Source organism: Mustela nigripes, chromosome X, assembly GCF_022355385.1.
Source record: "Mustela nigripes isolate SB6536 chromosome X, MUSNIG.SB6536, whole genome shotgun sequence".
In the NCBI taxonomy this organism is placed as follows: Eukaryota; Metazoa; Chordata; class Mammalia; order Carnivora; family Mustelidae; genus Mustela; species Mustela nigripes.
Window position 1 is genome coordinate 77,225,405 of NC_081575.1, and position 27,715 is coordinate 77,253,119.

Consider the following 27,715-nt stretch of genomic DNA (forward strand, 5'->3'; position numbering starts at 1 on the left):
AGAGCAAGGGCCATACGTACTCACAGAGACTTATCTCCTCCCTCATGTTGAGAGGTGCTACCCCAGAACCCTTCCCTCTAGGAAGCCCTCATCCATTCAACACCCCACAGTACCAGAGGCATTTCACAAGATTGGGATCTTAAGCTCTTGTGGGAGAAGACTTACAATGACTTCATCTCCCCCCACCTTTTTAAAAAAAGATTTATTTATTTATTTGACAGAGATTACAAGTAAGCAGAGAGGCAGTCAGAGAGAGGGGGAAGCAGGCTCCCTGCTGAGCAGAGAGCCCAATGTGGGGCTCGATCCAAGGACCCTGGGATCATGACCTGAGCTGAAGGTAGAGGCTTTAACCCACTGAGCCACCTAGGCGCCCCCTTCTTCTCCCTTTTTATAGGCAGCAAAAAAAGTCTTTATTGATAAGGGTTTGGTAATTAAGAAAGGAAAAGTTTTATTCAGAACTACAGAGCTCCTTTGTTGTAGCTAGAAATCAAGACCTGTAGGCAAAGTCCAGGGTCTTAAGGTAAAAGAAGTGCAAGGATAGAAGCTCTTAAAGGTGAGAGATAGAGCTAAGGCGGTTTGACTTCTTGAAAAAGGCTCAGTAGTGGGCAGGGACAGTGTCCAGAGCTTCCTCAGGTTCTCGGGTGATGTCCACATTCTGAGAGGAGAGAGCCCAGGATTAATAGGAATGAGCCAGCCCTGTGGAGATCCCGACACTCCCCTGACTCTTGTCCTCACTGACAGGCTCCCCTCCTTCAGCCAGGCCTGGATCCTGACCCTTTTCTCAGGCAAGCCTCTAGGGAATTTCAACCTGAGGACTTTGGGGTAGGGGTTGTTCTAGTCTTGTATCTCTTTGGCACCTCAGGCCTGGGCCATGGTTCCTGCATTTCTGGATGCTGGTTATTCTACCTGTTGGTATGAAACACCCAAGCTCTGTGGGATTGGGGTGGTATTTCTGTGTGGGTTGGCTCTTTCACCATGTGCTAGCTTAGGCCACAGAGTCCCTCACCTACCTCAGGTTTCTCCCGATGTGTGTTTACGGCTTCCACGTTCAGGTAGATGGACTCCACTTTGCAGCCTCAGAAAGAACAACCAGTCCATCCATAAGTCCCCAAGGTTAAGTACAGATCTTCCCTGAGCTGTCATTTGCTCCCTCACCCATCACTACCTATACCCTGAGCTCCACACTGTGTGAAGATTGTGACTGTTCTGTAGGGAGGGGACTATAGACCAGCTGTGTGTTGTATGGGGAAGACACCAGGTCTAAGAGAAGCTAATGGGATGTTCTCCCAGCTGCCCCTAATAGTCTCAATGTTCTCTGAGCTTCAGTTGCTCAACTGATAATGGGAAGGAGATGGGAATAGATGATCTCTGGGGACTCCCCCAGCTCTTGTACTCTGTGAGACAGCAATCTAATCTATATAATAGTGATGGAGCCCTGTGGACCTCCTAAGCTGTGCTAAGTGCTGAAGTGCTCAAAGAGTCCTGGGGCCACTGCCTTGGGGCAATCAGTCCAAGGTAAAGTTTTTTTAGAGGACAAAAATGGTTATGGAAACAACAGAGATGTGGAAGGTCACAAAGGAGTTCTGAGAGCCTGAATAAAAAGGAGTGGTATCACTCTGGGGCATGGGGGCTATCAGAGGAGGTCCAATGCCTATGGAAACCCCCCCTTAGCTCCATCCCTGTGGATTGCAAACTACTTTGGGCTTCAGTGCACTCTCTTCCCTATTCACACCCCAGAAGATATTTGAGTCTTTCTCTCCCCTGCTCATAAATATTTCATAGCAAACTAATGTCCCAAGAGATAGTCTAAACTTACCAGGTCAGTCTCTGAACTTTCTTCAATCTGGCCCAACCTACACTTACTCCTCTGATCCCCTTTGGGGACCAGGCTTAGTGCTTTGGTAGAGCCAGAGAAAGTTGAGGACAGGCCCTGGATTTAGAGACCATACCAGTTCTTCCCTGCCTTACCCTATTATTGCCAATTCTTCCTTCACCAGGACATCCAATTACTCACCCAAGAAACTTCCCCCAGGACTCTGCTAGGCAAATGGTATGCACTGAAAGCATGTTCATGCCCTCTATATGTCTTTCTTCAGATGAGGTTGGGAGCACTCACCATAAGCCACAGGTGTGAGTTTAAGCACTGTGTGCAAAGGACACTTGAGATATGGCAGCTCATCTGGAAAGGAGGAGAAAGTAGCCATCACAGACAAGGTACTGGGGAGGGTACCATCGCCTCAGGCCTCTTCTGCCATACCCCCTTCCTTATGGTCAGCTTCATCAGGGTCACACTCCCCCACACTCTGCAGTGGACAATGTTGAGAACAGAGTGGGTAGTTGTGAGGAAGAATGCAGAAAGGTGGTCTCTAGAGCAGAGAGGAAGGAAGACCCTGGGGAATGTGAGCAGACTGTGAGTTACCTAGGAGGGACAGGCTCATTATCTGAGATGTGGCCTATCTCCTCACTCACAGAGCAAGCATGATACTAAGACAGACCTCCCTTCTGACCAAAGCCTAAGGCCTTCCACAAGCTCTTCTAACATGAAGGTCCACAGATGATTCTTGGCAAGTGTTTTCTGAGAGCTTGTTATGTGCCAGGGCCCTTGGAAATGTATATACATACCTTGGCATCTCCCATAGTTTTCTCTCCAGCCAAGGCCTTTGCTTTCGGACACCTCTCACACATGATGGGTAAGCATTTCTTGATTAACTGGTTTCTAGTTGACTATTGTTCATAAAATTGTTCTGAATTTTCATATACCATTTCTTGTATAAGCCTAGGTTTTCATTTATTAGACATCCCTGAGAGGAGGAGATGATCAGGCCCATTCCATGGATGAGGAAACTATGGCTCTGAGAGGAAAGACACTTTTCCTATGTCACAGTCAGGAAGTGGCAGCATTGGGACTTGAACTTAAGACCCTCTGAGGCTAAACACATGCTCTGACCACTGTAGCCAGCTGCTACGGCCATGGAGGGGCTCACAGTGTCATGGGAATGACACCCCCATCTCTCACCACTCTCCAACAACAGCCACTCTCTCCCACCCAGGCTGCCCTTACCACTTTCCATCTCCCTTCACTGAGCCAAAATCAAACCCCTCATGGCTTCCCTGTCCCCAGGGTTCACCCTTTCTTAAAGCCACCACCACCCTCTCAGCCTCCTGAGACATCAGGTTTGACGATATCCTGGGCATCCATCTTGCTCCTTCTTGTCTTTGTCATCACCATTATCAGGCCCTGGGGCCCAATGCTTTGGGTACAAGGTTTCATTCCACCCTTGTTGATACTCTTCAGGGGTTACTGTTCCCCATGACACATGTGACAGGATGGACTCAGAGAAGGGAAGTGACTTGCCTGTGGTCTCTGACTTGCTCTGCTACCACTTGGAAAAGTAATCTTGGCCCAAACTTTTCTTTCTCTGCCCCTAAGAGTTCCCACCTCTCACAGCACAGGATTGGGCTAGATATACTCTGAGGGTTCTCCAGCTCTGAGGTCCTGTGGGTCTGCTTTCTGAGTCATATCATCTCTCTGGGCCTCAAATTTCCTCACTAAGTAACAGGAGTAAAAACATGTACCTAGCACTGCCTAACCCAGCTTCCAGGGCAGCTGGGGGGCAGCTGGGGGCAGCTGGTGTGGTCTGTGCATGAAAGAAGGCAGAAGTGGTAAAGCAGTGTGAGAATGACAGGTGCATGTGCTCCTCCCTCAATCTACACATCTGAGGTGGGGGTTCTCTGGAAAGAAACTGAGTTTGACACCTCTCCCTGCCCTCTGAGCCCCATGACCTTCAGTAGGTCACTTCACCTCTCAGAGCCTTCATTTCCTCATCTGCACAGTCAGGGTTACAGTGCTTGTCTCACAGTCTCAAAGACAGTACTGAGCAATAGAGATTGGAAGTTTTCAGGAATCTAGTAGCACAGGAACCCTCACCCCAAACCCCATGCCCTTTTCCAGTGAGGAGACTGAGGACCAGGCAGAGGAAATGATCTGACCAATGTCAAGTTCTCAAGTTTCCTGGGTTTCAATTTTGGATGACTCCATATTACAAGTGTTCTTTACTTGGAAACTAGCATAGTAGAGAAGATTCGAGTCTGCAGGACATTGCACAATATAACTTTCAAGTATAACTTTGAAAGGTCCTCACATACCTTCACAGTATCCTGGAGATGCTAATACTTCAACATCCATATCAGATATGGACTTTAAAACCAAAGAGTGACATAACAGTCCCTTGCCAAGCTCCCTGCCCAAGTCTGCAGTTCACCGTATGTTGTTAGGGTATAGATACTCTGTTAATTACAATGTCTAGATATCTTTTAAAATGAAATTATAATTTAAAAACATAAAATGAAAATATCACTATCTTGGGAGAAATCATCCCCACAGCAAAGACAGAAACATACAGTTAGGATCATGAGGCAACAAAAGGTCCCATTACCACCCAATGACAGCTTGTTTCAGAGTAGTGTCTCTGCTTTTTCAGGTTGATGCATACTGTTAGGTTGGCTTTGAAAACATTAACTCAGAATAATACTAATACTAAAAACAGCAGCTGACCCTTATATAGCCCATACTTTGTATCATAAACTGTCCTAAACTTTTTACATATGTTAATTTATTCAAACTTCATTATTGTTCTCTCCATTTTACAGATGAGGAAATTGAGGCCAGAGAAGCTAAAATAATTTGTCAAAGCTAGTATGTAACAGAGCAAGAATTTGACCTCAAGCATTCTTGTTCTGAATACTGTGCTCTTAACCACTAAGGTATAAACCACAGACTGCTGGTGTCAGGGTCCCAAATCATATATAGTTTCCTATGCTAAGAACAGATAGGAGAGTGGTACCTGAACTCTTATCCAGGAAATAGGCCAGGAGGCACCGCATGACAGCCTGATGACAGATCACCAGTACATTTTCCTGCCGTTCTAACTCCATTATAACTGGCTCCAGACGCTGAACCAGATCCTCATAGGACTAAAAATGACAGAATATTTGGGAAAAAAAGGGAGATGAGTAGATCTGCCCACAGAAGAACCCAGGACTATGAATTAGGAAAAGTTGGTTCTGTCACTAGTTCAGTCGTTGACCCAGTAGTATGATCTTAGACCACTCACTTCTTTTCTAGCGTCTTAGTTTCTCATCTACTAACTGAGAGCATTCAACACAGTTGACCAAATAACAATAATAATAAAACTTCTTAATATAAAATTCCTAGATTTTTTTCCCATTCAGTTTTTCCTCCCTTCCCCTGTGGTCCTCTGTGCTATTCCTTATGTTCCACATATGAATGAAACCATGTGATAAATGACTTTCTCTGCTTGATTTATTTCACTTAGCATAATCCCCTCCAGTTCCATCCGTGTGATGCAAATGGAACCTGGGTAACAAATTGAGGATTACAGAGGGGAGGGAGTGGGGGAATGGAGTAACTGGGTGATAGGTATTAAGGAGGGTACATGTTGTGATGAGCACTGGGTGTTATACACAACTAATGAATCATTGAACACTACATCAAAAACTAATGTACTGGGCACCTGGGTGGCTCAGTGGGTTAAGGCCTCTGCCTTCGGCTCAGGTCATGATCTCAGGGTCCTGGGATCGAGCCCCATATCGGGCTCTCTGCTCTGCGGGGAGCCTGCCTCCTCCTCTCTCTCTGCCTGCCTCTCTGCCTACTTGTGGTCTCTCTCTCTGTCAAATAAATAAATAAAAAATCTTAAAAAAAAAAAACTAATGTACTATATGTTGGCTAGCTTAACACAATAAAAATAAATAAATATAAAAATAAATATGTTTGAAATTCATAAAGAAATAAAAGAGACAAAAATGAGAGAAAGAAATAAGATGCCATTAAATATATGATGTAGATTTGGAAAAAAACTAATGGAATTTCTAGAAATAAGAAATACATTTATGTCTCCAAAGGCAAAGGAAACAAAAGTGATAATAAACTTTTGGGACTTCATCAAAATCAAAAGCTTCTGCACAGCAAAGGAAACAATCAAAAAAACAAAGAGGCAACCCATGGAATGGGAGAAGTTATTTGCAAATGACAGTACAGACAAAAGGTTGATATCCAGGATCTATAATGAACTCCTCAAACTCAACACACACAAAACAGGCAATCATATTAAAAAATGGGCAGAAGATATGAACAGACACTTCTCTAATGAAGACATACAAATGGCTATCAGACACATGAAAAAGTGTTCATCATCACTAGCCATCAGGGAGATTCAAATTAAAACCACATTGAGATATCACCTTACACCAGTTAGAATTGCCAAAATTAACAAGGCAGGAAACAGCATGTGTTGGAGGGGATGTGGAGAAAGGGGACCCTCTTTCATTGTTGGTGGGAATGCAGGTTGGTGCAGCCTCTTTGGAGAACAGTGTGGAGATTCTTCAAGAAATTAAAAATAGAACTTCCCTATGGCCCTGCAATTGCACTACTGGGTATTTACCCCAAAGATACAGATGTAGTGAAAAGAAGGGCCGTCTGTACCCCAATGTTTATAGCAGCAATGGCCATGGTCGCCAAACTATGGAAAAAACCAAGATGCCCTTGAACAGATGAATGGATAAGGAAAATGTGGTTCATATACACTAAGGAGTATTATGCCTTCATCAGAAAGGACGAATACCCAACTTTTGTAGCAACATGGACGGGACTGGAAGAGATTATGCTGAGTGAAATAAGTCAAGCAGAGAGAGCCAATTATCATATGGTCTCACTTATTTGTGGAGCATAACAAATAGCATGGAGGACATGGGGAGTTAGAGAGGAGAAGGGAGTTGGGGGAAATTGGAAGGGGAGGTGAATCATGAGAGACTATGGACTCTGAAAAACAGTCTGAGGGGTTTGAAGTGGCAGGGGTGTGGGAGGTTGGGGCACCAGGTGGTGGGTATTATAGAGGGCATGGAATGCATGGAGCACTGGGTGTGGTGAAAAAATAATGAATACTGTTATGCTGAAAAGAAATAAATTTAATTAAAAAAAAGAAATACATTTATTAAAAATGAAAACTAAATGAACCGGGTGAATGAAAGATTAGATACAATTTAAGAAATAGTGATTTGGAAGATAAAGCTGAAGAAATTACTCAGAATGCAACAAAGTCATTAAAAATAAGAAGTTAAAAAGCAAAGGATAGGGACAGGATAAACACACATTCAGTTTTATTTCCAGAAGGAGATAATAGAGATTATATGAAAAAGGGATGAAGCCATAATGTCTGAGAGGTTCTAGAATTAATGAAGAATTCAATCCTCAGATTCAGGAAGTCTAAATAATCACAAGCAAAATAACATAAAAAAAATTAAATAGATTAGCACATAAAATCAATGAAGATGCAAAGATCTTAATAGCAGCCACAAAGAAGGTAAACAACAATTAGACTGACTAGAGACTTTTTAGCTCCATCAGAAGCCAGAAGACAGTGGTGATGAGGGGAGGTGTTAAGATGGCAAAGTATGGGGACCCTGGGCACAGCTGTATGGAGGTCAAATCCCTTGGAACACCCAGGAAACGGATCTGAGTATTGGAATAAGGATTTCTACAGTTGGAGGGAAAAAGCTGTACAGGCCTATTTCAATAAAAATAAAGCGAATCTAAAAGTCCAAACATTCCCCACTGCAAGCAAGGAGGAACTCTGCAGAGGACTGACCAGTGGGAAAGAACAGCCAAAACACAGTAACAGAGTGCACATACCATATATTAGAAACACTTCTTGAAGTGCCAAACCCTGGGCATTGTATGATCACTCTTTAACTTAATATTACTTTCAGATACAGGAAATATAACACACAAAAGACAGAAACATAGCCAAAATGACAAGGTGGAGAAACTCTCCCCAAAAGAACATTCAAGAAGAAACCACAACCAGGAACTTGCTAAAAGCTAATATAAGCAATACATCTGAACAATAATTTAGGACACTCATAAAACTACTAGCTGGGCTTGAAAGAAGCATGGAAGATACAAAAACAGAACAAAACAAAACAAACAAACAACAACAACAAAACACCTTGCTACAGAGACAAAGGACCCCAAAGCTAGTCAGGCTGAAACAAAAAAGTGCTATAACTGAGATGTAAAACCGACTGGATATAATGACAATGAGCATTGAAGAAGCAGATGAGAGAATAGGTTTTATAGAAGATAAAATTATGGAAAATAATGAATCTGGAAAGAAACCTAGTAGATCATGAAGGTAGACTTAGGGAACTCATTGATTTCAGAAACCACAATAATATCTGTGTTATAGGAGTCCCAGGAGAAAAATGTGTGTGGGGGGGGGAAGGGACGGAAGTCTTATTTGAACAAATTATATCTAAGAACTTCCCTAATCTGGGGAAGGAAACAAGCACTCCAGGGCAAGATTCACAGAGAACTCTTCTCAAAATCAACAAAAAGTCAACACTACAACATATCATAGTGAAACTTACAAAATGTAAAGATAAAGAGATAATTCTGAAAACAGCTAGGGACAAAAGATAAAGAGACAATTCTAAAAACAGCTAGGGGCAAAAGATACTAAGGTTACCAGCAGACCTGTCTACAGAGACCTGGTAGGCCAGGAAGCAGAAGAAGGAAATATTCAACATGCTAAATGGGAAAAATATGCAGCTAAGAATACTTTATCTAGCAAAGCTATTATTGAGATTAAAAGAAGAGATAAAGTGTTTCCAAGACCAGAAGGAACTGGGTGGCTCAGTCAGTTAAGAATCTGACTCTTGGTTTTGGCTCAGATTGTGATCTCACAGGTCATGAGATGGAGCCCTAAGTCAGGCTTCATGATCAACAGGAAGTCTGCTTGAAGATTTTCTCCTTATGCCCCTTTTCTCACTTGCTCAAGCTCTCCCTCTAAACCTCAATCCTAAACTAGCCTTGCAAGAAATATTAAAAGGGATCCTTTAAAAGAAGAGAGAGCTCTAAACTAACAAAGATCAGAAAAGAACAGAGACACCCTACAGAAACTGCGACCTGACAGTACCACTTTACAATGATACTAAATTCATATTTTTCAACAATTACTCTGAATGAAATGGCCTACATGCTTCAATCAAAAGCCATAGAGTAGGGGCTCTATGAGCACCTGGGAGGCTCCGTGGGTTAAAGCCTCTGCCTTCAGCTTGGGTCATAATCCCAGGGTCCTGGGATCGAGCCCCACATCAGGCTCTCTGTTCAGCAGGGAGCCTGCTTCCTCTTCTCTCTCTCTCTCTCTGCCTACTTGTGAACTCTATCTGTCAAATAAATAAATGAAATCTTAAAAAAAGCCATAGAGTATCAGAATAGATTAAAAAAAAAGACCCACTGATACACTGCCTACAAGAGACTCATTTTAGAACAAAAGTCACCTCCATATTAAAAGTGAGGGGGTGGAGAACAATTTATCATGCTAATGGACATCAAAAGAAAGTTATAAGAATCATCCTTAGATAACTAGATAACTAGATTTTAAAACAAAGACTGTTAGAAGAGATGAAGAAGGGCACTGTATCATAATAAAGGGGCCTATCCAATAAGAAGATCTAACAATTGTAAATACTTATGCACCTAACTTGGGAGCAGCCAAATATATAAAGGAATTAATTAACAAAATTTAGAAAACTCACTGATAATAATACAATAGTGATAGGGGACATTAAAATCCCACTCACAACAATGGAGAGATCATCTAAGCAGAAGATCAACAAGGAAACAAGGGCTTTGAATGACATACAGGACCAGAGGGACTTCACAGATATATTCAGAGCATTTCATCCTAAAGCACCAGAACACATATTCTTTTCAAGTGCACATGGAACATTCTCCAGAATAGATTACCCACTGGGTCACACATCAGGCCTCAACTGGTACATGAGATCATACCATGCATATTTTCAGACCATAACGCTATGAAACATAAAGTCAATCACTAGAAAAAAATTGGAAGGACCACAGATACATGGAGGTTAAAGAACATCCTACAAAAGAATGAATGGTTACCAGGAAATTAAAGAATACTTAAAAAATACATAGAAGCAAATGAAAGTTAAAACATGACACTTTAAAACCTTTGGGATGCAGCAAAAGCAGTAGGAAGAGAGAAGTGCATAGCAATACAGGCCTTTCTCAAGAGGCAAGAAAAGTCTCAAAGAGAAAACCTAACCTTACAACTAGTAGAGCTGGAAAAAAGAACAGCAAATAAAACCTATACCAAGCAGAAAACTAGAACTAATAAAATTAAAGCAGAATTCAGTGATAGAAAATTGAATTTAAAAAAAAAAAAGAACAGATCAATGAAAATAGGAGCTGGTTCTTTGAAAGAATTAATAAGATTGATAAACATCTAGCCAAACTTATGAAAAAGAAAAGAACATATTGCATGGAGCACTGGGTGTGGTACATAAACAATGAATCTTGGAACACTGAAAAAAATAAAATAAAGATGTTTAAAAAAAGAAAAGAGAAATGACCCAAATAAATAAAATCATGAATGAAAGAGGAGAGATCACAACCAACACCAAGGAAGTACAGACAATTATAAGAACATATTATGAGCAACAATATGCCAACAAATTAGTCTATCTGGAAGAAATGGGTGGATTCCTAGAAACATATAAAGTGCCAAAACTGAATCAGGAAGAAATAGGAAATCATAACAGACTCATAACTATTAAAGAAACTAAAGTAGTTATAAAAACATCTCCCAATGTTGCAAACGACATATCAGATAAAGGACTAGTGTCCAGAATCTATAAAGAACTTAGCAAACTCAACACCCAAAGAACAAATAATCCAATCAAGAAATGGGCAGAGGACATGAACAGGCATTTCTTCAAAGAAGACATCCAGATGGCCAACAGACACATGAAAAAGTGCTCCATATCACTGGGCATCAGGGAAATACAAATCAAAACCACAATGAGATATCACCTCACACCAGTCAGAATGGCTAAAATCAACAAGTCAGGAAATGACAGATGCTGGCGAGGATGTGGAGAAAGGGGAACCCTCCTACACTATTGGTGGGAATGCAAGCTGGTGCAACCTCTCTGGAAAACAGCATGGAGGTTCCTCAAAATGTTGAAAATAGAACTGCCCTATGACCCAGCAATTGCACTATTGGGTATTTACCCTAAAGATACAAACGTAGTGATCCAAAGGGGCACGTGTACTCGAATGTTTATAGCAGCAATGTCCACAATAGCCAAACTATGGAAAGAACCTAGATGTCCATCAACAGATGAATGGATCAAGAAGATGTGGTATATATACACAATGGAATACTATGCAGCCATCAAAAGAAATGAAATCTTGCCATTTGCGACAACATGGATGGAACTAGAGCGTATCATGCTTAGCGAAATAAGTCAGGCAGAGAAAGACAACTATCATATGATCTCCCTGATATGAGGAAGTGGTGTTGCAACATGGTGGCTTAAGTGGGTATGAGAAGAATAAATGAAAGAAGATGGGATTGGGAGGGAGACAAACCGTAAGTGACTCTTAATCTCACAAAACAAACTGAGGGTTGCTGGGGGGAGGGGGTTTGGGAGAAGGGGGTGGGATTATGGACATTGGGGAGGGTATGTGCTTTGGTGAGTGCTGTGAAGTGTGTAAACCTGGTGATTCACAGACCTGTACCCCTGGGGATAAAAATATATGTTTATAAAAAATAAAAAATTACATTAAAAAAAAAAACAAACATCTCCCAAAAAACAAGAGTCCAGGACCGGATGGTCTCCCAGGGAAATTCTATGAAACATTTAAAAAATTAGGGGCACTTGGGTGGCTCAGTGGGTTAAAGCCTCTGCTTTCAGCTCAGGTCATGATCCCAGGGTCCTGAGATCGAGTCCCACATTGGGCTATTTGCTTGGTGGGGAGCTTGCTTCCCCGCCCCCTCTCTGCCTTTCTCTCTGCCTACTTGTGATCTCTGTATGTCAAATAAATAAATAAAATCTTAAAAAAATATTAATACATATTCTTCTGAAGTTCTTTCAAAGAATAGAAATGGAAAGAAAACTTTCAAACTCATTCTATGATGGCAGCATTACTTTGATCACCAAACCAAACAAAGACCTCACTCAAAAAGAGAATTAGAGACCAATATCTCTGATGAACATGCATGCCAAAATTCTCACCAAGATACTAGCTAATAGGATCCAACAGTACATCAAAAGGATTATTCATCATGACCAGGTGGGATTTATTCCTGGGCTTCATGTGTGGTTCAACATCTGCAAATCAATCAATGTGATAACACATTAACAAAAGAAAAGAAATGAACCGTATGATCCTCTCAATAGATGCAAAAAAAAAAAAAAGCATCCTTCTTGTTAAAAACTCTTTGCAGTGTAGGGAAAGAAGAAACACACATCAGTATCATAAAAAACTGTATATGAAAACCCCATAGCGAATATCATCCTCAATGGGGAAAAACTGAGAGCTTTTCTCCTAAGGTCAAGAGCAAGTCAGGGATGTCCTCTCTCACCACGCTTGTTCAACATTGTACTGGAAGTTCTAGCCTCAGCAAGCGACAACAAAAAGAAATAAAAGCCATCCAAATCAGCAACTTTCACTCTTTGCCATCAACATGATACTCTATGTAGAAAACCCAGAATGCTTTCCCCTTCCAAAAATTCCCAGAACTGATACAGGGATTCAGCAATGTGGCAGGATATAAAATCAAAGCACAGAAGTCAGCTGCATTTCTATACACTAAAAATGAAGCTGAAAAAAGGGAAATCAAGGAATTGATTCCAATTATGATTGCAACAAAAAGTATAAGCTACCTGAAATAAACCTAATCAAAGAAATAAGTATCTGTATTCTGAAAACAATATGACACTTATAAAAGAAATTGAGGAAGAGAAAAAGAAATGGAAAAACATCCATGCTCACAAATTGGAAGAACAAATATTGTTAAAATGTCTATGCTACCCAAAGCAATTTACACTTTCAAAGCAATCTTTGTCAGAATATGATCAGCATAGAGCTGGAACAAATAATCCTGATATTTGTATGGAACCAGAAAAGACCCTGAATAGCTAAAGGAATGTTGCAAAACAAAACCAAAGCTGGTGACATCACTATTCTGGATTTCAAGCTGTATTACAAAGCTGTAATAATCAGGACACTATAGTACTGGCACAAAAACAGACACATAGACCAATAGAACAGCATAGAGACCCCAGAAATGGTTCTCCAACTCTATGATCAAATAATCTTTGACAAAGCAGGAAAGAATATCCAATGAAAAAAAAGACAGTCTCTGCAAAAAATGGTGTTGGGAAAATTGGATAGCCACATGCAGAGGAATGAAACAGGACCACTTTCTTACACCATAAACAAAAGTCAATTCCAAATGAATGAAATATGTAAGTGTGAGACAAGAATCCATCAAAATTCTAGAGAAGAACACAGACAGCAACCTCTTTTCCCATCCCATCCAACATCTTGCACAACATGGCTTCAAAGACAAAGGAAACAAAAGCAAAAATGAAGTATTGGGATTTCATCAGCATGAAAAGCTTCCACACATCAAAAGAAACAGTCAACAAAACTAAAAGGAGCCTACGGAATGGGAGAAGATATTGTCAAATGTCTCATCAGATAAAGGGATGATATCCAAAATCTCTAAAGAACTTATCAAACTCAACTTCCAAAAAAAAAAAAAAAAAAAAACCCAGTCAAGAAATGGGCAGAAGACATTTCTCCAAAGAAGACTTATAAATGGCTAATAGACACATGAAAAAATGCTCCACATCACTAGCCACTAGGGAAATACAAATCAAACCCACAATGAGATACTGCCTCACACCTGTCAGAATGGCTAAAATTAACAACTGAGGAATCAACAGATGTTGGTGAGGATGTGGAGAAAGGAGAATCCTCTTACACTTTTGGTGGAAACGCAAACTGGTGTAGCCACTCTGGAAAACAGTATGGAGGTTTCTCAAAATGTTAAAAACAGAGCTACCCTGTGATACACCAGTTGCACTCTGAGGTATTTATCCTAAGGATATAAAGATAGTGATTCAAAGGGGCTCATGAACCCCAATGTTTATAGCAGCAATGTCCACAGTTGCCAAAATATGAAAAGAGCACAGATGTCCTTCTACAGATGAATGGATACAGAAGATGTGGTATATACAATGGAATATTACTCAGCCACCAAAAAATGAAATCTTGCAATTTGCAATGATGTGGTTGGAAGTAGAGGGTATTAAGCTGAGTGAAATAATTCAAAGAATGACAAATACCATAGGATTTCATTCATATGTAGAATTAAACAGACAAAACAGATGAACATAGGGGAAGGGAGAGAAAAATAAAATAAGAGGAACCAGAGAGGGAGACAAACTATAAGAGACTCTTAACTGTAGGAAATAAACTGAGGGTTGCTGGAGGGCAGGTGGGGGGGATGGGGTAACTGGGTAATGGACATTAAGAGGTCACTTGAAGTAATGAGCACTGGGTGTTTTATGCAACTGATTAATTACTGAATTCTACCTCTGAAACTGATAATGTGGAGCATGTTAATTAAATTGAATTAAAAAAATTTTAAAAAAAAGAATGAAACATTATATAACTTAAATAGATGCAAAATCTCAGGAGCAGAAATTTAGAGAAGGGAGAAAAAGAGAAATATAAACTAAGCATAAAGTTTCAGAAAAAAAAATCTCAAAATAAGAGAATAGAAATAAGCTCAATTAAATCAGTAATTATAATAAAAGTAAAGGTATCAGAATTACAATTTAAAAGACAAATATTTTCACATTGTATTAAAAACAACAAAAGCTGGGACACCTAGGTGGTTCGGTCAGTTTTGCATCTGACTCTTGATTTTGGCTCAGTTCATGATCTTTGGTTCATTGGATTGAGCCCTGTGTTGGTCTCCACGTTCAGTGAGGAGTCTTCTCTTCCTCTCTCTTTTCCTTGCCTTCTCCCCTCCCCCTGCTCATGATCTCTATGTCTCTAAGATAAAATAGATAAGTCTTCTAAAAAATCAATTATATTCTCTTTACAAGAAACCTAAAACAAAAAACCCCAGAGAAATTGAAAGTAAATTAATAAAGATGAACTAGGTAAATACTAACTAGAAAACACATATATATATAAATATAGATAGATAGATAGATGATAGATAAACAGACAGAGAGATAGATAGATACAGCTATATTAATACTAGATAAAATACACTTTCTTTTTTTTTTTTAAAGATTTTATTTATTTACTTGAGAGAGACAGTGAGAGAGAGCATGAACGAGGAGAAGGTCAGAGAGAGAAGCAGACTCCCCATGGAGCTGGGAGTCTGATGCGGGACTCGATCCCGGGACTCCAGGATCATGACCTGAGCCGAAGGCAGTCGTCCAACCAACTGAGCCACCCAGGCGTCCCTAAAATACACTTTCAAGAAGAAACATTAGGGGAAATATTATTCCTAGTGAAATATGCAATTCACTAAGAAGATATAATTGCTTTAAATCTGTATGCATGTAATAACATAGCCTCAACATATATAAGGAAAAATTAAGGCAAACTCAGACTCACTTTATAATGTCATTTCTGAGGATGAGGATAAAAGTGTGAAATTGCTTTGCAACATAGGATATGTATTATTTTACCTTCCTTGGTGTCCTGCTTTTCTTATAATTGTTCCCAGGAATGTATATCAAAAATGGAGTATGACTAATAAATACTTTAAGATGTGGAACTGGCTAAATTAATCTGCTGGGTGGAAAGCAATAAGGATCTGCCTGATATGGGAATTAGGGAACTGATGGTCTGGTTCATATGGTGGCAAAGAATCTGGTCAAACTATTATTAGCCATTGTTCCACTCTAGACTCTAACTGGACTGGATCTTTAGACAACTTGGCAATAAAATGACAGGAGTATGTTGAACTACTTCAGGTGTCTTTAGTGAAAGGATACCAGAGACAAAATCTAGGATGAAGTCCCCCGAAACAGATGGGATATAAGGAGGCAATTATTTTAGCTTTAGTAAAAGAGGTATCCGTTGCTGATAGCCGTGAAGCAGAGAAAACCAAGAGCGAGATTATCATGTGCTTTGTGGGATGGCAGCTGCTACAAAATATGCTTTGCTCTGCTTCTAAAGCTGTCCAGGGAACTATGCAATTTTCATTGTTGGAATGAAGTTACTGGGAGGAGTTCTAGGAGTCAGGCAATCCCTCCAAACCTTACCTCTCCCTTGGGATAGCGGTAGCGATATTTATCTTGGTCCCGTAGTGCAAATTCTTCAGGGTAGTGTTCCTGGATTTCCTCATAGGTCATCTCCTCACAGACACCCTGAGAAGAATTATTTGGGGATAAATGTATTCACAAGGTGACATCCATACAGCCTTTACCATAGTTCTGAGTCCAAAGATTATGGCACAGCAACACACTTGATTTTCTGTGAAGCCAGCTCTATGTTTGTGCCTATTGTCTGTGTGTGTGTCTGTGTGTCTGTGTGTGTGTGTGTGTGCACGCTCACATGAAGTGTATGGATGTGAGAGAGTGTGCATGTGTACAGGTGTGTTCAGTATGAGTATATGGTGTGTACCTGTGTATGGTGTTTCTTTATGATTGTCCCAAAAGGTTTGTAGATGTACATTGTACATTTCAATATGTATTTTATAAATATATGGGCTTAAGGATTTGAGACTGTGTTTGTGTGTATGTGTATCATGCTGGTATGTTTAAAGACATATGCCTTGTGTTTGCGTATTTGTCTCAGTTTTTGTAGTGTGTTTGGTGAGTGTGTGTGTGTGTACAGGGTGTCTGAGCATCTGAGAATATGCTCACATGAGGGTCTCTGTGATCTGTTTCTCCATGTATGTCTCAATGTGTCTGTGGTCTGTGTTTCTGTGAGTGTATAGGTCTCTGATTATGTCTCTGATGTATATGTGAATAGCTGTGTGCCTATGCCTGAGGTCATGTGAATTTGTGGTAATATGCTTGAGGTTATGCACCTGCATTTTGTGCATTTCCATCCATGGTATGCCTATCTGCGTCCATATGATGTAAGTATATACAAAGACTGCATGTGTGTCTACGGTAAATGTGTCTATATGTATCTCTAAGTGTGTCTCTCTGTGACTGTGTATGTGTGTGCATGCACCGTGCAGGTGTTGATTGGTAGATGTGTCTGAAAGGGATTCTATGTCAGAATAGCAGGTCAATGTGTCTGTGAAGTATATGTCTGTGATTATAAACATATTTATGGTAGATATCTATGACTATGTATGTATGCAACCACACACATATATGCACTTACATAACAGTGCTCTCCCATTTTATAGCATTTCCCATCCCCTCTGCTCCTACCTATGCTCCAGGACCTCTGGCAGATAAAGAAACAGATATCCACAGACATCTCAAAAGATAAGAATTAGTAAATTCCTAACAGTTTCAGAGTGGACCTTGGGGAAATATAGTCCCCTTACCCAAAGCAGGAATTCAGAGCTCAGAGAATGAGTTCCTTAGGAGCACATGAGAGCTTTCATTGAAAAATACCCAGAAGCGAGGTGGCTGGCAATGTTGGGTTTATAAGATTTCCTTTTGATTGTGTGGATTCCAGTTAGACTTTCCTGTAAGGGAGCAATAGCCTCTGGCTGTTGTATTTTCAATCATAAACCAGCCTTTCTTTAGGAGTGAATTTCACCCCTGCCATAACCCACAAACAGCTCTGCAGTGTCAAATTTCTCCACTGACACTGTCTATGAGAAAAAGTGCACTCTACTGGGTACACAAGATCCTTCCAGGTTGGCTTGGACTTTCTATTTAGAGGCATGCTCAAAGCCTCTTGCCTGCGGAAGTGACACTGACTTCATATTGACTTAAGGCAAATTGCCTAAACTCTTTGAATTTTATTTTCCTCATCTGAAAAATGAGAATTACAACAACCTCACAAAAGTGTTTTGAATATTAAAAATAATATATCTAGCACAGAATTTTCAAGGTACATTTTAAAGACTCAAGCAGTGGAACTAATTATTAATATATTATTGATCATGGAAAATAAACCAGCAATTTAGGCATCATCCTAAACTATTACTTTTTCCTTACTCCTCCCCTAGAGCAAATTGCTGTAATTCTATCCGTTAAATTTCTCAAAAATCTATTCCTTTTTCTTTCCTGTCTCCACTACTATAATCTTAGCAGTTATACACACACACACACACACACACACACACACACACACACACAGCCTTCTTTGTTTATGCTGGGCTCTGCCTGACATACCATTCTTAATCCTTTCTACCTGACTCACTGTTAATGAATGCTCAGCTAGGCATCACTTCCTCCAGGCAGATCCTGGCTGGGTCAGATGCCCTGCCCTGACATCTGTACATCTATGGTCTAGCCTCTCAGGGACTATATCACACATGCTGTTTTGTATTCCTCTGTTTTTTTTTTTTTTCTGTCTATCCTGTTTTGACCAAAAATTCAGTGAAGACAAAAATAAATCTCTTTCTCCAATACCACCCCAGAGCCTGAAACAGAGTAGGTATCCAATAAATGTTTATACCACATGTGGGCCAGAAACAAGTAGTGACTGATCTCTCATGATGAAGGGTTTATATATTTTCTTGAATGTATTTTATAGCAATTATATGTGATATGTAGAATGATACTATATATTCCTTTTTAATATGTGTATCTCTGTACATCTATAGCTAAGTACATGTGTATATATGTAGACACACATATACTTCTTTGCATTCATTGAAGTATATCTACCAGGCAAGCAAGTTAACCTAACTACATGAAAGTTAACTATATTTGTGATAAAGCTTTTACTTTTAGGTCTAACAGTCATAACCTGTGGACTGCTACCTGATGTCAGTATAACTATAATCCAGGTGAGACAATGGGGAGGAAAAAAAACACTTTTGCAAAAGGCACATGGGGAAACCTGACTCTGAAGCAAGATTATTATGTCATGAGGGTCAGATGGTCTTTTTCTTCATTCTATTTCCAATACCACTATTTTAGTCCATTGTCACCTTTTGCCTGGATTAACGCAACCATCCCCATACTGTTCTACGTGCTCAGTCTGGCCCTTTTCCTAACTAGTTTCCACACATGATCAGAATGGCTATTTACTTATTTATTTATATTAATCAAGTATAATTAACTTATACTGTTATATTAATTTTAGGTGTATAATATAATAATTCAATAACTCTATACATTTCTCAGTGCTCATCAAGATAAGTGTACTCTTAATATGCTGTGGCTATTTCACTCGTCCCCCTGCCCACCTCCCTTCTGACAACCACCAGTTTACTAAAGAGTCTGGTTTTTGTTTATCTCTTCTTTTATCATTGTTTATTACATTCTGAATATATGAAATAATATGGTCTTGTCTTCTTTTTATGAATGTGAATCACATCCAGGCCACTTCTTGACTTAGACTGCATCTTTGGCTTTCCATTTTTAGGGCAGCATCCAAATATTTCAACATGAGGTATAAAATGCTTTGAGATGCCTCCTTTCCAACCTCATCTCCCTTATACTTCTCTTCTTACAACATTTTGTCATAGGATGTGCACTGTCTTATTTATGGCCTGCCTTTGGGCTCCATGAGGACAGAGAACATGTCTATTCTGGGCTTCACTGGATCTCCAACACACAGAACAGTGTATGGTGCATGGCTGGTTGCTGAGAAATACTTGTTGAATTAATTGTGTTCTTCATAGGAGCCAAAGAAGAGGCAACCGAGGGGATAAGCCCGAGTCAAGTCCCATTAACTACCAGGAAATTCATCGCCCATGATCTCACCGCATCAATTTCGTTCAGGGCCTTCCACTGCTCATAGGGAACACCCAGGGCCTCAGCTGTCTGGATAGTCCTCTTCATGTGGCTGGTCCACACCTTCAGGGAGCTGATGCCCTGTGACTGAATGAAGTTGGCCAGGGCATAGGCGTACTGGGGAGTGGGGTTGCAGAAGATGAGAAGAGGGGAGAGAGAGAGAGATGAAAGAAAACAGAGTAGCTGTGAGATCTGCCACAAATGGTGAAATGATGATGAACAAGAAAGAGTAGAATTTAAGTGTTTCCAATTTATAAACAGAGATATGACAAGGATCAAGGGAATAGAAACAGGTATGTGTGTTTATGTATGTATATGTTTGTGTGTGTGTGTATGTGTGTGTGTGTTCATTGATGCTTGTTTAAGAAACCCCTTGCTCAGTTATTCATTCAAAGAACCCACCTCTGGCAATTGTGGAGCCTGGGACAAGACTACAAATGGAGGCACTTTACCCAGTCAACCTCCCTTCTCTTCTCATTTGTGGCTCCATCCTGCACTTGTAGGTGTTTTGAGTACATGTTTGTAGATAACTTAGTCACATGACCAAATTCTATTCACACCCCATTTCCACTGATTCCCATGATCCACAAACAGTGACTGTTTGGTCACTCCTTTGCTGAGGGCTACACACTACTGTGATATGGCCTGTTCTCAGGCGGACAGACTCTGAGATAGGCCCACACAGGCATGGAGAGCAGACTCCAGGCCAGAAGTGTAGGGGATCCTGGGTTTTGGGTACTCAGAGTGTGGTCCAGAAGTAGGGGGTGTGTGATTTGGGGACATTTCTTTTTGACTCTGGGGATTCTCATTTTCTTGAGTTGGGGTCTTGGAACCCAGATTCTAAGGTCATTCAAACATTTACTGAGTGTGTGTGATCATGGGCTGGGTATCAGGGTGTCCCGTTCTCAAGACAGAGCCAGTCCAGTAGGGAAACAATGACAGTACTGAAAGGAAACATGAAAGGCTGTGGGAGCCCAAATGAGCAAGTGGTTTGTTCTTTTGCATAACGTCATGCTATTAGTCACAGGTAGTAACATGAGGAACACTGGCACAAATGCATAGATTTATTTATATGTACACATGTGTATGTACAAATGTAAATATTTTGTATACACATTCTAATTATGAATTATGAGTCAGTAGTCAGTGTGCTCTGGCGGAAGGAGCCCTTGATTGGGAAGTAGGCAACAGGGGTTAAACTTTCCCAACTTCCTTATATGTCCCTGTGTGACCTGGAACACATCCCTGTTTCTCCGTAGCTTTATATCTTCTGCCTGTAAGTTGTAAACACCATTAGCTCACTGAACATCTCCTTTGAGCATCACATTAGATAGTGGAAGAGGAACACATAGAGTGCTCTTGACATACAGTAGGTGACAGCCTCTGTGATTGATTATGAGTGACAGCCAATGAGAAAGTGTTTTGTAAATTTCATGGTGCACTGTGCCCATAAGTATGAAGGTTGGTGCCAGTCATTTACCTGTACATGCACATGTTTGTGTTCAAGAGCAGCATGTATTGTGGAGATGGCCATGTGTCCAAACTGGGTATTGAGATGTATGGGCAGAGCCCCAACCAAGAGACCCCTGGCTGCAGGTAGTGCCATAGGGAAAGGGTAATGCCACCAGTATCCTCTACTCTGCTCTGAAGATTAAGATAGGTGGGAATCAAAGGTCTGAGTCCACCTCAAGGGGAGCCTGACAGTCTGAAGTAACAGAAAGGGAACCATGAGGACCAGGCCTTCCAGTGCAGTGCCATGCTTAGGACACTACCACTTCTGCAGTGGGGGATGAAGAGGGGTAGACAGGAAAGCCTGGTTTTCAATCCTGGCTCTTTTTTAATTGGTTACATGACCTGGGGCTGCTCTTTTCTCCTCCCTGGGCCTCAGCTTCCTTAGATTTCATGAACTATTAATGGTAATGTCTACCCCACAGAGCTGTTGTGAGGATTGAATAAGGTCACACTTGTGGAAGCAGAAGGTGCTGTCGCTGTGCACAGGTGCCCAGTAAAAGAGAGTGCTTCCTCCCTCCTGCACCCCATTTCCCAATTTTTCTACCCAAGCCATCCTCCCAGCAAGAACAATAACTGTGTTAACAAGCCCAGGCACAGGGCCAAACATTAAGGAAAATGTGTGCCTTATTTTATTTTATATCCTTAAGGTGCAGGTTACTATGCTTGGCTGGAGAGAAGAGAATAATGCCACAGTCAGAGATGAGCTAGAACTGGAACAGATTAAGTCCAGGGCACAGTGACCTGCCTGGGAGGGCAGGAAGGGACAGGGGAGGGCTTCCTGGACCAAACCAGGGAGCAGAAGCTGGACCCTGGAAGGAGGTGGGAGAGAGAGGGCAGGAAAAGAGCAGTAACTGGTGGAGAACAAGTGCTGAAAATGGAATGGCCTGAAGTGGGGGTAGGGGTTGTGGCATTAGCCCTGAATAAGGGAGAAAATAGATTCAAGGATGGGGCATATAAGGGCAGCTGTCAGGGCATGTGATGGTCACCAGCTGACAGCAACCTAGGAGAGAAACCTAGGTGGGGAAAACTGCACAAGCAAAGGCACAGAGTTGAGAGAGAGAGGAGAGGAATCAGTCAGGCAAGTGTGAGGGGTGTTCACTGTAATGGGGCTGCAAGAGCAAGCAGATCTGGACAGGCATGAAGTGCCAAGACCAAGCTAACAGACATGCAGATGTTGTTAGCACATGGGAGTCATTCAAGGATGGGTCAAGACTGAGTGACTGATTGGGTGGAAGAGCAGGTGTGACCAGAACCTGCTTTTACCCTGTGACTGACTCCCCCATCCTTAGGACCCAGGCAGTAGCTGTACTATCAACCACAGCCCACCTGGGCCAGCTTACCCAATGCCTCAGTGTGCCTGGGTCCCTTCTTACCTGCTTTCCCCGAGCTGAGAGGCCAGAGTCACCTCCAATGCGGCCTCTGAGGTTGAGTTCACTCTCTCCATGCCGGCATAGGTAGATGGATCGGGGTGTGACGTGGATGTTCATGAGATAGTAGACTGTGCGGCTCTGGATGTGGTCCTGTACTCGGTTCACCGTGTATTGTGTGCCCACATCGAAGATCTTGATGTAGGAGAGGTGGCTAGGCCAGCCCAAGAAGAAGAAAGTGCAGCTCAGGGGATGATGATGGAGAGGCTGATCCCAAGACAAAGCCCCATCCCCACACCCTGCCTTCAAGCCTCTTCTACAATGTAGCTTTCACCTACCTTTCTGCTATCAAAATATCATGCTTTGCCCTATTCTGAGTACCTGTTCTAGAGACTTCGCTCCCAAGCACCTTACAGAGCTCACTGGCTGTTACCACCTTCCGCTGTTTCCTTTCTTCAGTTTCAGCTTGATCCAAGCCAACTTTTCACAATCACTTTTTACACTCCAGGGATCTGGGTTCTGTTCTTCATAGTTCACACTCATGACATACTCAGAGAAAAGCAGTAATCCTGTGACCCTGGCTGCCTCCCACATCTTACTGGAAGCTCCTGAATTGTCTACACAATCTTCTAAATCTCAAGCTGAGTTCTGTACCTCTATTCTTTAAGTCCCCTGCTATGATATATTGTATTTGACATCAGACAGGCAGCTACCAGATTGTGTCTGTGCACAGTTGTGTCTGTGTGTGTAGGTCTCTTCTCACTCAGAAAGGGAAAAAAGTTGTTTTTTTCCCCCTATATGTCATGCAGTCAACAAACACACCCTCCTTTGTTCTAACCATTGTCCTTGAGGTGGGGACTCAGCATCTCCCCTTTGGAAGCTCTTCCTTCAATCAAGAACATACACTTGGAAACATGTGACCAATGCTCAACATCCCTTCCATAAACAGTCTCTTAGATGTGCCAAGTATTAGGATGTGGGGATGCAGAGATGGTCCACAACATGGAAATCCTGTGGTCCTTGCTTCAAGCCCCATTTTATCCCCTCAATTCTGTACTCTAGTCATGAATTAATAACTATACACAGAGTGATAATCAAACTATTCAACAACCTGTCTGCAGAGGAGCTGGGAGTGAGCAACACTAATTAGAGGACTAGAACCATGGAGTAAGTCTTCTGAGGTCCCTGCTGTACCAGGCATGAGTCCTTTAGTTGTTGGACTATATGGAGTTCAAGAAGATCCCTTGGAAGAAGTGGGGAAGGCTGCACCAAAGGGGTGACATACCAGGAACCCTGGATGCACAGTAGCAAAACAAGGTAAATAGAAATAGCTAAATTAACCCAAGGCAGGTAAAGCAGTGGCTGATGGGTTTGGTTTCAGAAAGCCTCCTCTCTGATCTTCCTAGAGATGGCCTTTTAATCTGTATCATACTTAATCATGCCCATCCCTGTCATCTATATCCAATGGTTTCTGCAGGACATTTGCACTTGCTAAGCATTTTCTTTTGTGCATCTGGCAGGGAGTGGGGACTTCGAAATACATGAATCCTCATAATCGTCCTAGGAATCAAGGATTATTAGCTGTGTTTTATAGGAGAGGAAACTGAAGCACAGAGAGTGGAAATGATATGCTTAAGGTTACTCTCTCCAACTATCTTGTCTAAAAGTCTCAGAACCTCGTGGTGGAAAATATCTGATGTAGCCTTGTTGCCTAATTACTGTCTATTCCTGGTGCTAGGTCCTGGGTAGTTCTAGGAGAGCTTTCAACTTCTTGTTTAGTCTGACATTCTATGTACCTGCACACACTGGCCCTGCTTGGCCTCACCTCACAGTCCCATACCCACACCCATGCCCATAATTTCTCTGTTTCAATCTAGCCTTTATGATTTTGCTGGAATATTTTCTAAACTCCCCTACTTTTATTCATATTTAACTACAGTATTCCAAAATGCTGTTCTGTTTGCTTAAAGACATTCCTTTCCTGCTTTCCAAAGCTGAGCTCCTATGTATCCATTCTTTGAGAGCCAACACATTCACTCTCTCTAGGACGTCTTTGAGCCCAGAATCACATGAAGTCATTTAGAGGTGCTTCCCACTGAAAGTAATATATAAGCTAGTGCCTATCTCTACTATGTGAAATCTAAAATAAAAATCATACACTATATTATATGAGAAGGTCCCACGAAATTTTGTGTTTTTTTCCTCCATTTTGACCACATTGATGCTGGTTTTGAAATTAAAATAGTAAACACTTTACAGATTGTTTTATTCCTATTTTTGGTAGCCTCCACCTTTCTGGTACCCCAAACACATGCCTATACTGGGTAAACCTGCTCTTCCACATCTTTCTTCCCAAGCTGAGCTGAGTTTTCTCCTCTGTATTCCTTTAGCCCACTTGGTTTACAATTTCTACAATTCTGATCAACTGCATGTTCATTGGTTTCTCCAACTAAATGTGCATTCTCTCACAGCAGGGACAGCCCTTCTCTCTTTGGATTCCTAGGGCACAGCTTTGGCTGGGCCCTGATACATGGATGTAAAAATCTTGAAATAAAGTCAAACTTCAGAATATGTCATCTTTAGGCTTAAACTGATTCATCAAACACTATCTGAGCACCCTCAGAATTCTATGCTGAATACTAGGGGCTTTCTCAATGCTTCTTTCACTTTAGCTCCCCTTCAAGCTCTTTTCAACATATGCTGCTAGCCTGTATGGTGCATTTGTGGAAATTTGAATAAATTACACTTTCCTCAAGAAAGAAACATCCCCACTCCAACACACATGCCTCGGTGAGGAAAACCAGTGTACCCTTGACCTGGTTGTCTTTGCACAGTGAACAGTCTTTACAATTGTATATAAAGTTCCTGCTTCTTGCACCAAGAGTCTAAGCCTCATGTGACACTTCTTTATGATACAGGGATGTGGGAAGAGTAAAATTTGGCTGGAAGAGTGAGATAAGGGTTTGAATAAATGTTCTACTGACTCATTATGTGGCCTTAGTTAAGTCCATGCACAGTTCTGGATCTCAATTTCTCCATCTATGAGCAATGCAGTAACAATACTTGCCTCTTAGGACTTTGGTTGGGCAAAGCTGGAAGGACGTTGTTTAAACTTCCTAAGGTTTTAATAACTATTTGAGGCCTCCTCATACTCGTCATTTGGGGCCATAAGGTTCTAGGTGACCAGAGTCTTCTCGCATCACAACCCATTTTGAGGACTCTGGGAATATCCTATGTCTGAAACTCACATATTCCAGCTAACATGTTTCTAATTTTTAGCTGACATTATGAATGAGAGTTTCATATTTTCATGTGTCTTCCCATATATCAAGGCACTATGGAAGCTATCTGCAGATGGAAACCACCTTTCTTGACAGTATTTATACTCTTATGTACACCACAACTCAAAGAGGCCGGATAATTATTGATTGAAAAGGTACATGGGTTTATGAAAAGAGACATGAGTAGGAGACAAAATATATGGTTAGAATCCTAGTTCTACCCCTTGATTAGTGCTGGGAGCTTGGCAAGTGGTTTCAGCTAAGATTCAATTTCCTCTTCTTGAAAACTTATGGACATAAGATCTATTTTGGCTTCCTTTATAGGGGTGCTGAGGGGATTCAATGAAACAAAGAAGGTAACATCCATGTGTGAGGAATGCTTTTGAAAAAAATAAAAGCAACAACTACAGGAGGGAAGAATTTGTTCTTAGAGATCAGGGTCCTGATCTGTTCATATTGGTCAGGAAGGCACTACTTTAACACTCTCATGGACATTTTATATATCAAGGATTTACTACCTCAGACAATTAGAACTTGGAGAGTCCTAAAGGGAAATCATTGATTCTAGCTCCCTGACGTTACAGATAGAGAAGGTGAGACCGAGAAAAGGACATTTCCACAGGTACTAAAAAACATCAAAATAGGGGTAAAGATCTAGTCCTGGATTTTAGGGTTCTGGGTTCTTACCTGTCCAGTTCATCATCCAAGGGTTGGTAGTTGACCTCATAGCATTCAATTCTCTTCAGAAAGTCTTCCAGAACCTTTTCTCGGTCACAGTCTATGTAATCAGGGCTGCCAAGTTTTACTTGCTAGGAAAAGGGAGAACAGAGGAACTGTTAGAGACAGAGACTCTAACAGTGAACTTTGGAAGTGCCCTTAGAGATCACTGAGTACAACATCCCTCATCATAAAGATGAGGAAATTGAGACTTAGACAAAAGGTCTTGCCAAGTTACAAATCAGTCAATTAAAGAGAATTTAGAATGTGTGACTCCTTATGCTTTATTTCGATGTGATTAAACAAGGTCTGTTATATTGTACTCAGTTCTAGAGAACACGGTGTTTAAGAAGAATATTTAAAAGAAGATGTGGGTTGGTTAATTGAATTTAAATGAAAAAAGAAGATGTGGTGTATATCTATATCTATATTACTCAGCCCTTAAAAAGATGAAATCTTACCATTTGCAACAACATAAATGGAACTAGAGGGTATTTTTTTTAAAGATTTTATTTATTTATTTGACAGAGAGAGATCACAAGTAGGCAGAGAGTCAGGGGGAAGCAGACTCCCCACCGAGCAGAGAGCCGGATGCAGGGTTTGATCTCAGGACCCTGAGATCATGACCTGAGCTGAAGGCAGAGGCTTAACCCACTGAGCCACCCAGGTGCCCCTGGAACTAGAGGGTATTATGCTGAGTCATAAGGAATAAGAATAAGAAATAAGCCAATCAGATAAAGACAATTATTGTATGATTTCTTTAAATAATATTTTATTTATTTGAGAGAGAGCAAGCGTGAGCAGGGGGAATGGGCAGAAGAAGAGGGAGAAGCAGACTCCCTGTTGAGCAGGGAGCCCAATGCAGGACTCAATTCCAGGACTCTGGAATCATGACCTGAGCTGAAGGCAGATGCTTAAAAGACTGAACCACCCAGGTGCCCTGATTTCACTCATATATGGAATTTAAGAAACAAATCAGAAGATCATAGGGGAAGGGAGGGGAAAATAAAATCAGAGAGGAAGACAAATCAT

General features: G+C 41.1%; 1 protein-coding gene across 5 annotated transcripts in view; it reads right to left on the bottom strand.

Annotated features, from left to right (window-relative positions):
* Positions 1-207: 207 nt before the first annotated feature.
* PFKFB1 (6-phosphofructo-2-kinase/fructose-2,6-biphosphatase 1) overlaps positions 208-27,715 on the bottom strand; it is a 116,874-nt gene continuing 89,366 nt past the window's right edge. For 2 of the 5 annotated variants that reach the window (XM_059386116.1, XM_059386115.1), the window contains 8 exons: positions 26,654-26,775; positions 22,692-22,899; positions 19,777-19,923; positions 16,192-16,296; positions 4,845-4,974; positions 2,117-2,179; positions 1,011-1,075; positions 213-655 (listed from right to left, as the gene is read on the bottom strand). In XM_059386116.1, coding sequence (XP_059242099.1) covers positions 596-655; positions 1,011-1,075; positions 2,117-2,179; positions 4,845-4,974; positions 16,192-16,296; positions 19,777-19,923; positions 22,692-22,899; positions 26,654-26,775 — 900 coding nt within the window. In that variant the 3' untranslated portion in view covers positions 213-595. Of the gene's footprint in view, positions 656-1,010; positions 1,076-2,116; positions 2,180-4,844; positions 4,975-15,245; positions 15,395-16,191; positions 16,297-19,776; positions 19,924-22,691; positions 22,900-26,653; positions 26,776-27,715 lie in introns of those variants that run through there. The other 3 variants (XM_059386118.1, XM_059386117.1, XM_059386119.1) reach the window with 3 other exon arrangements.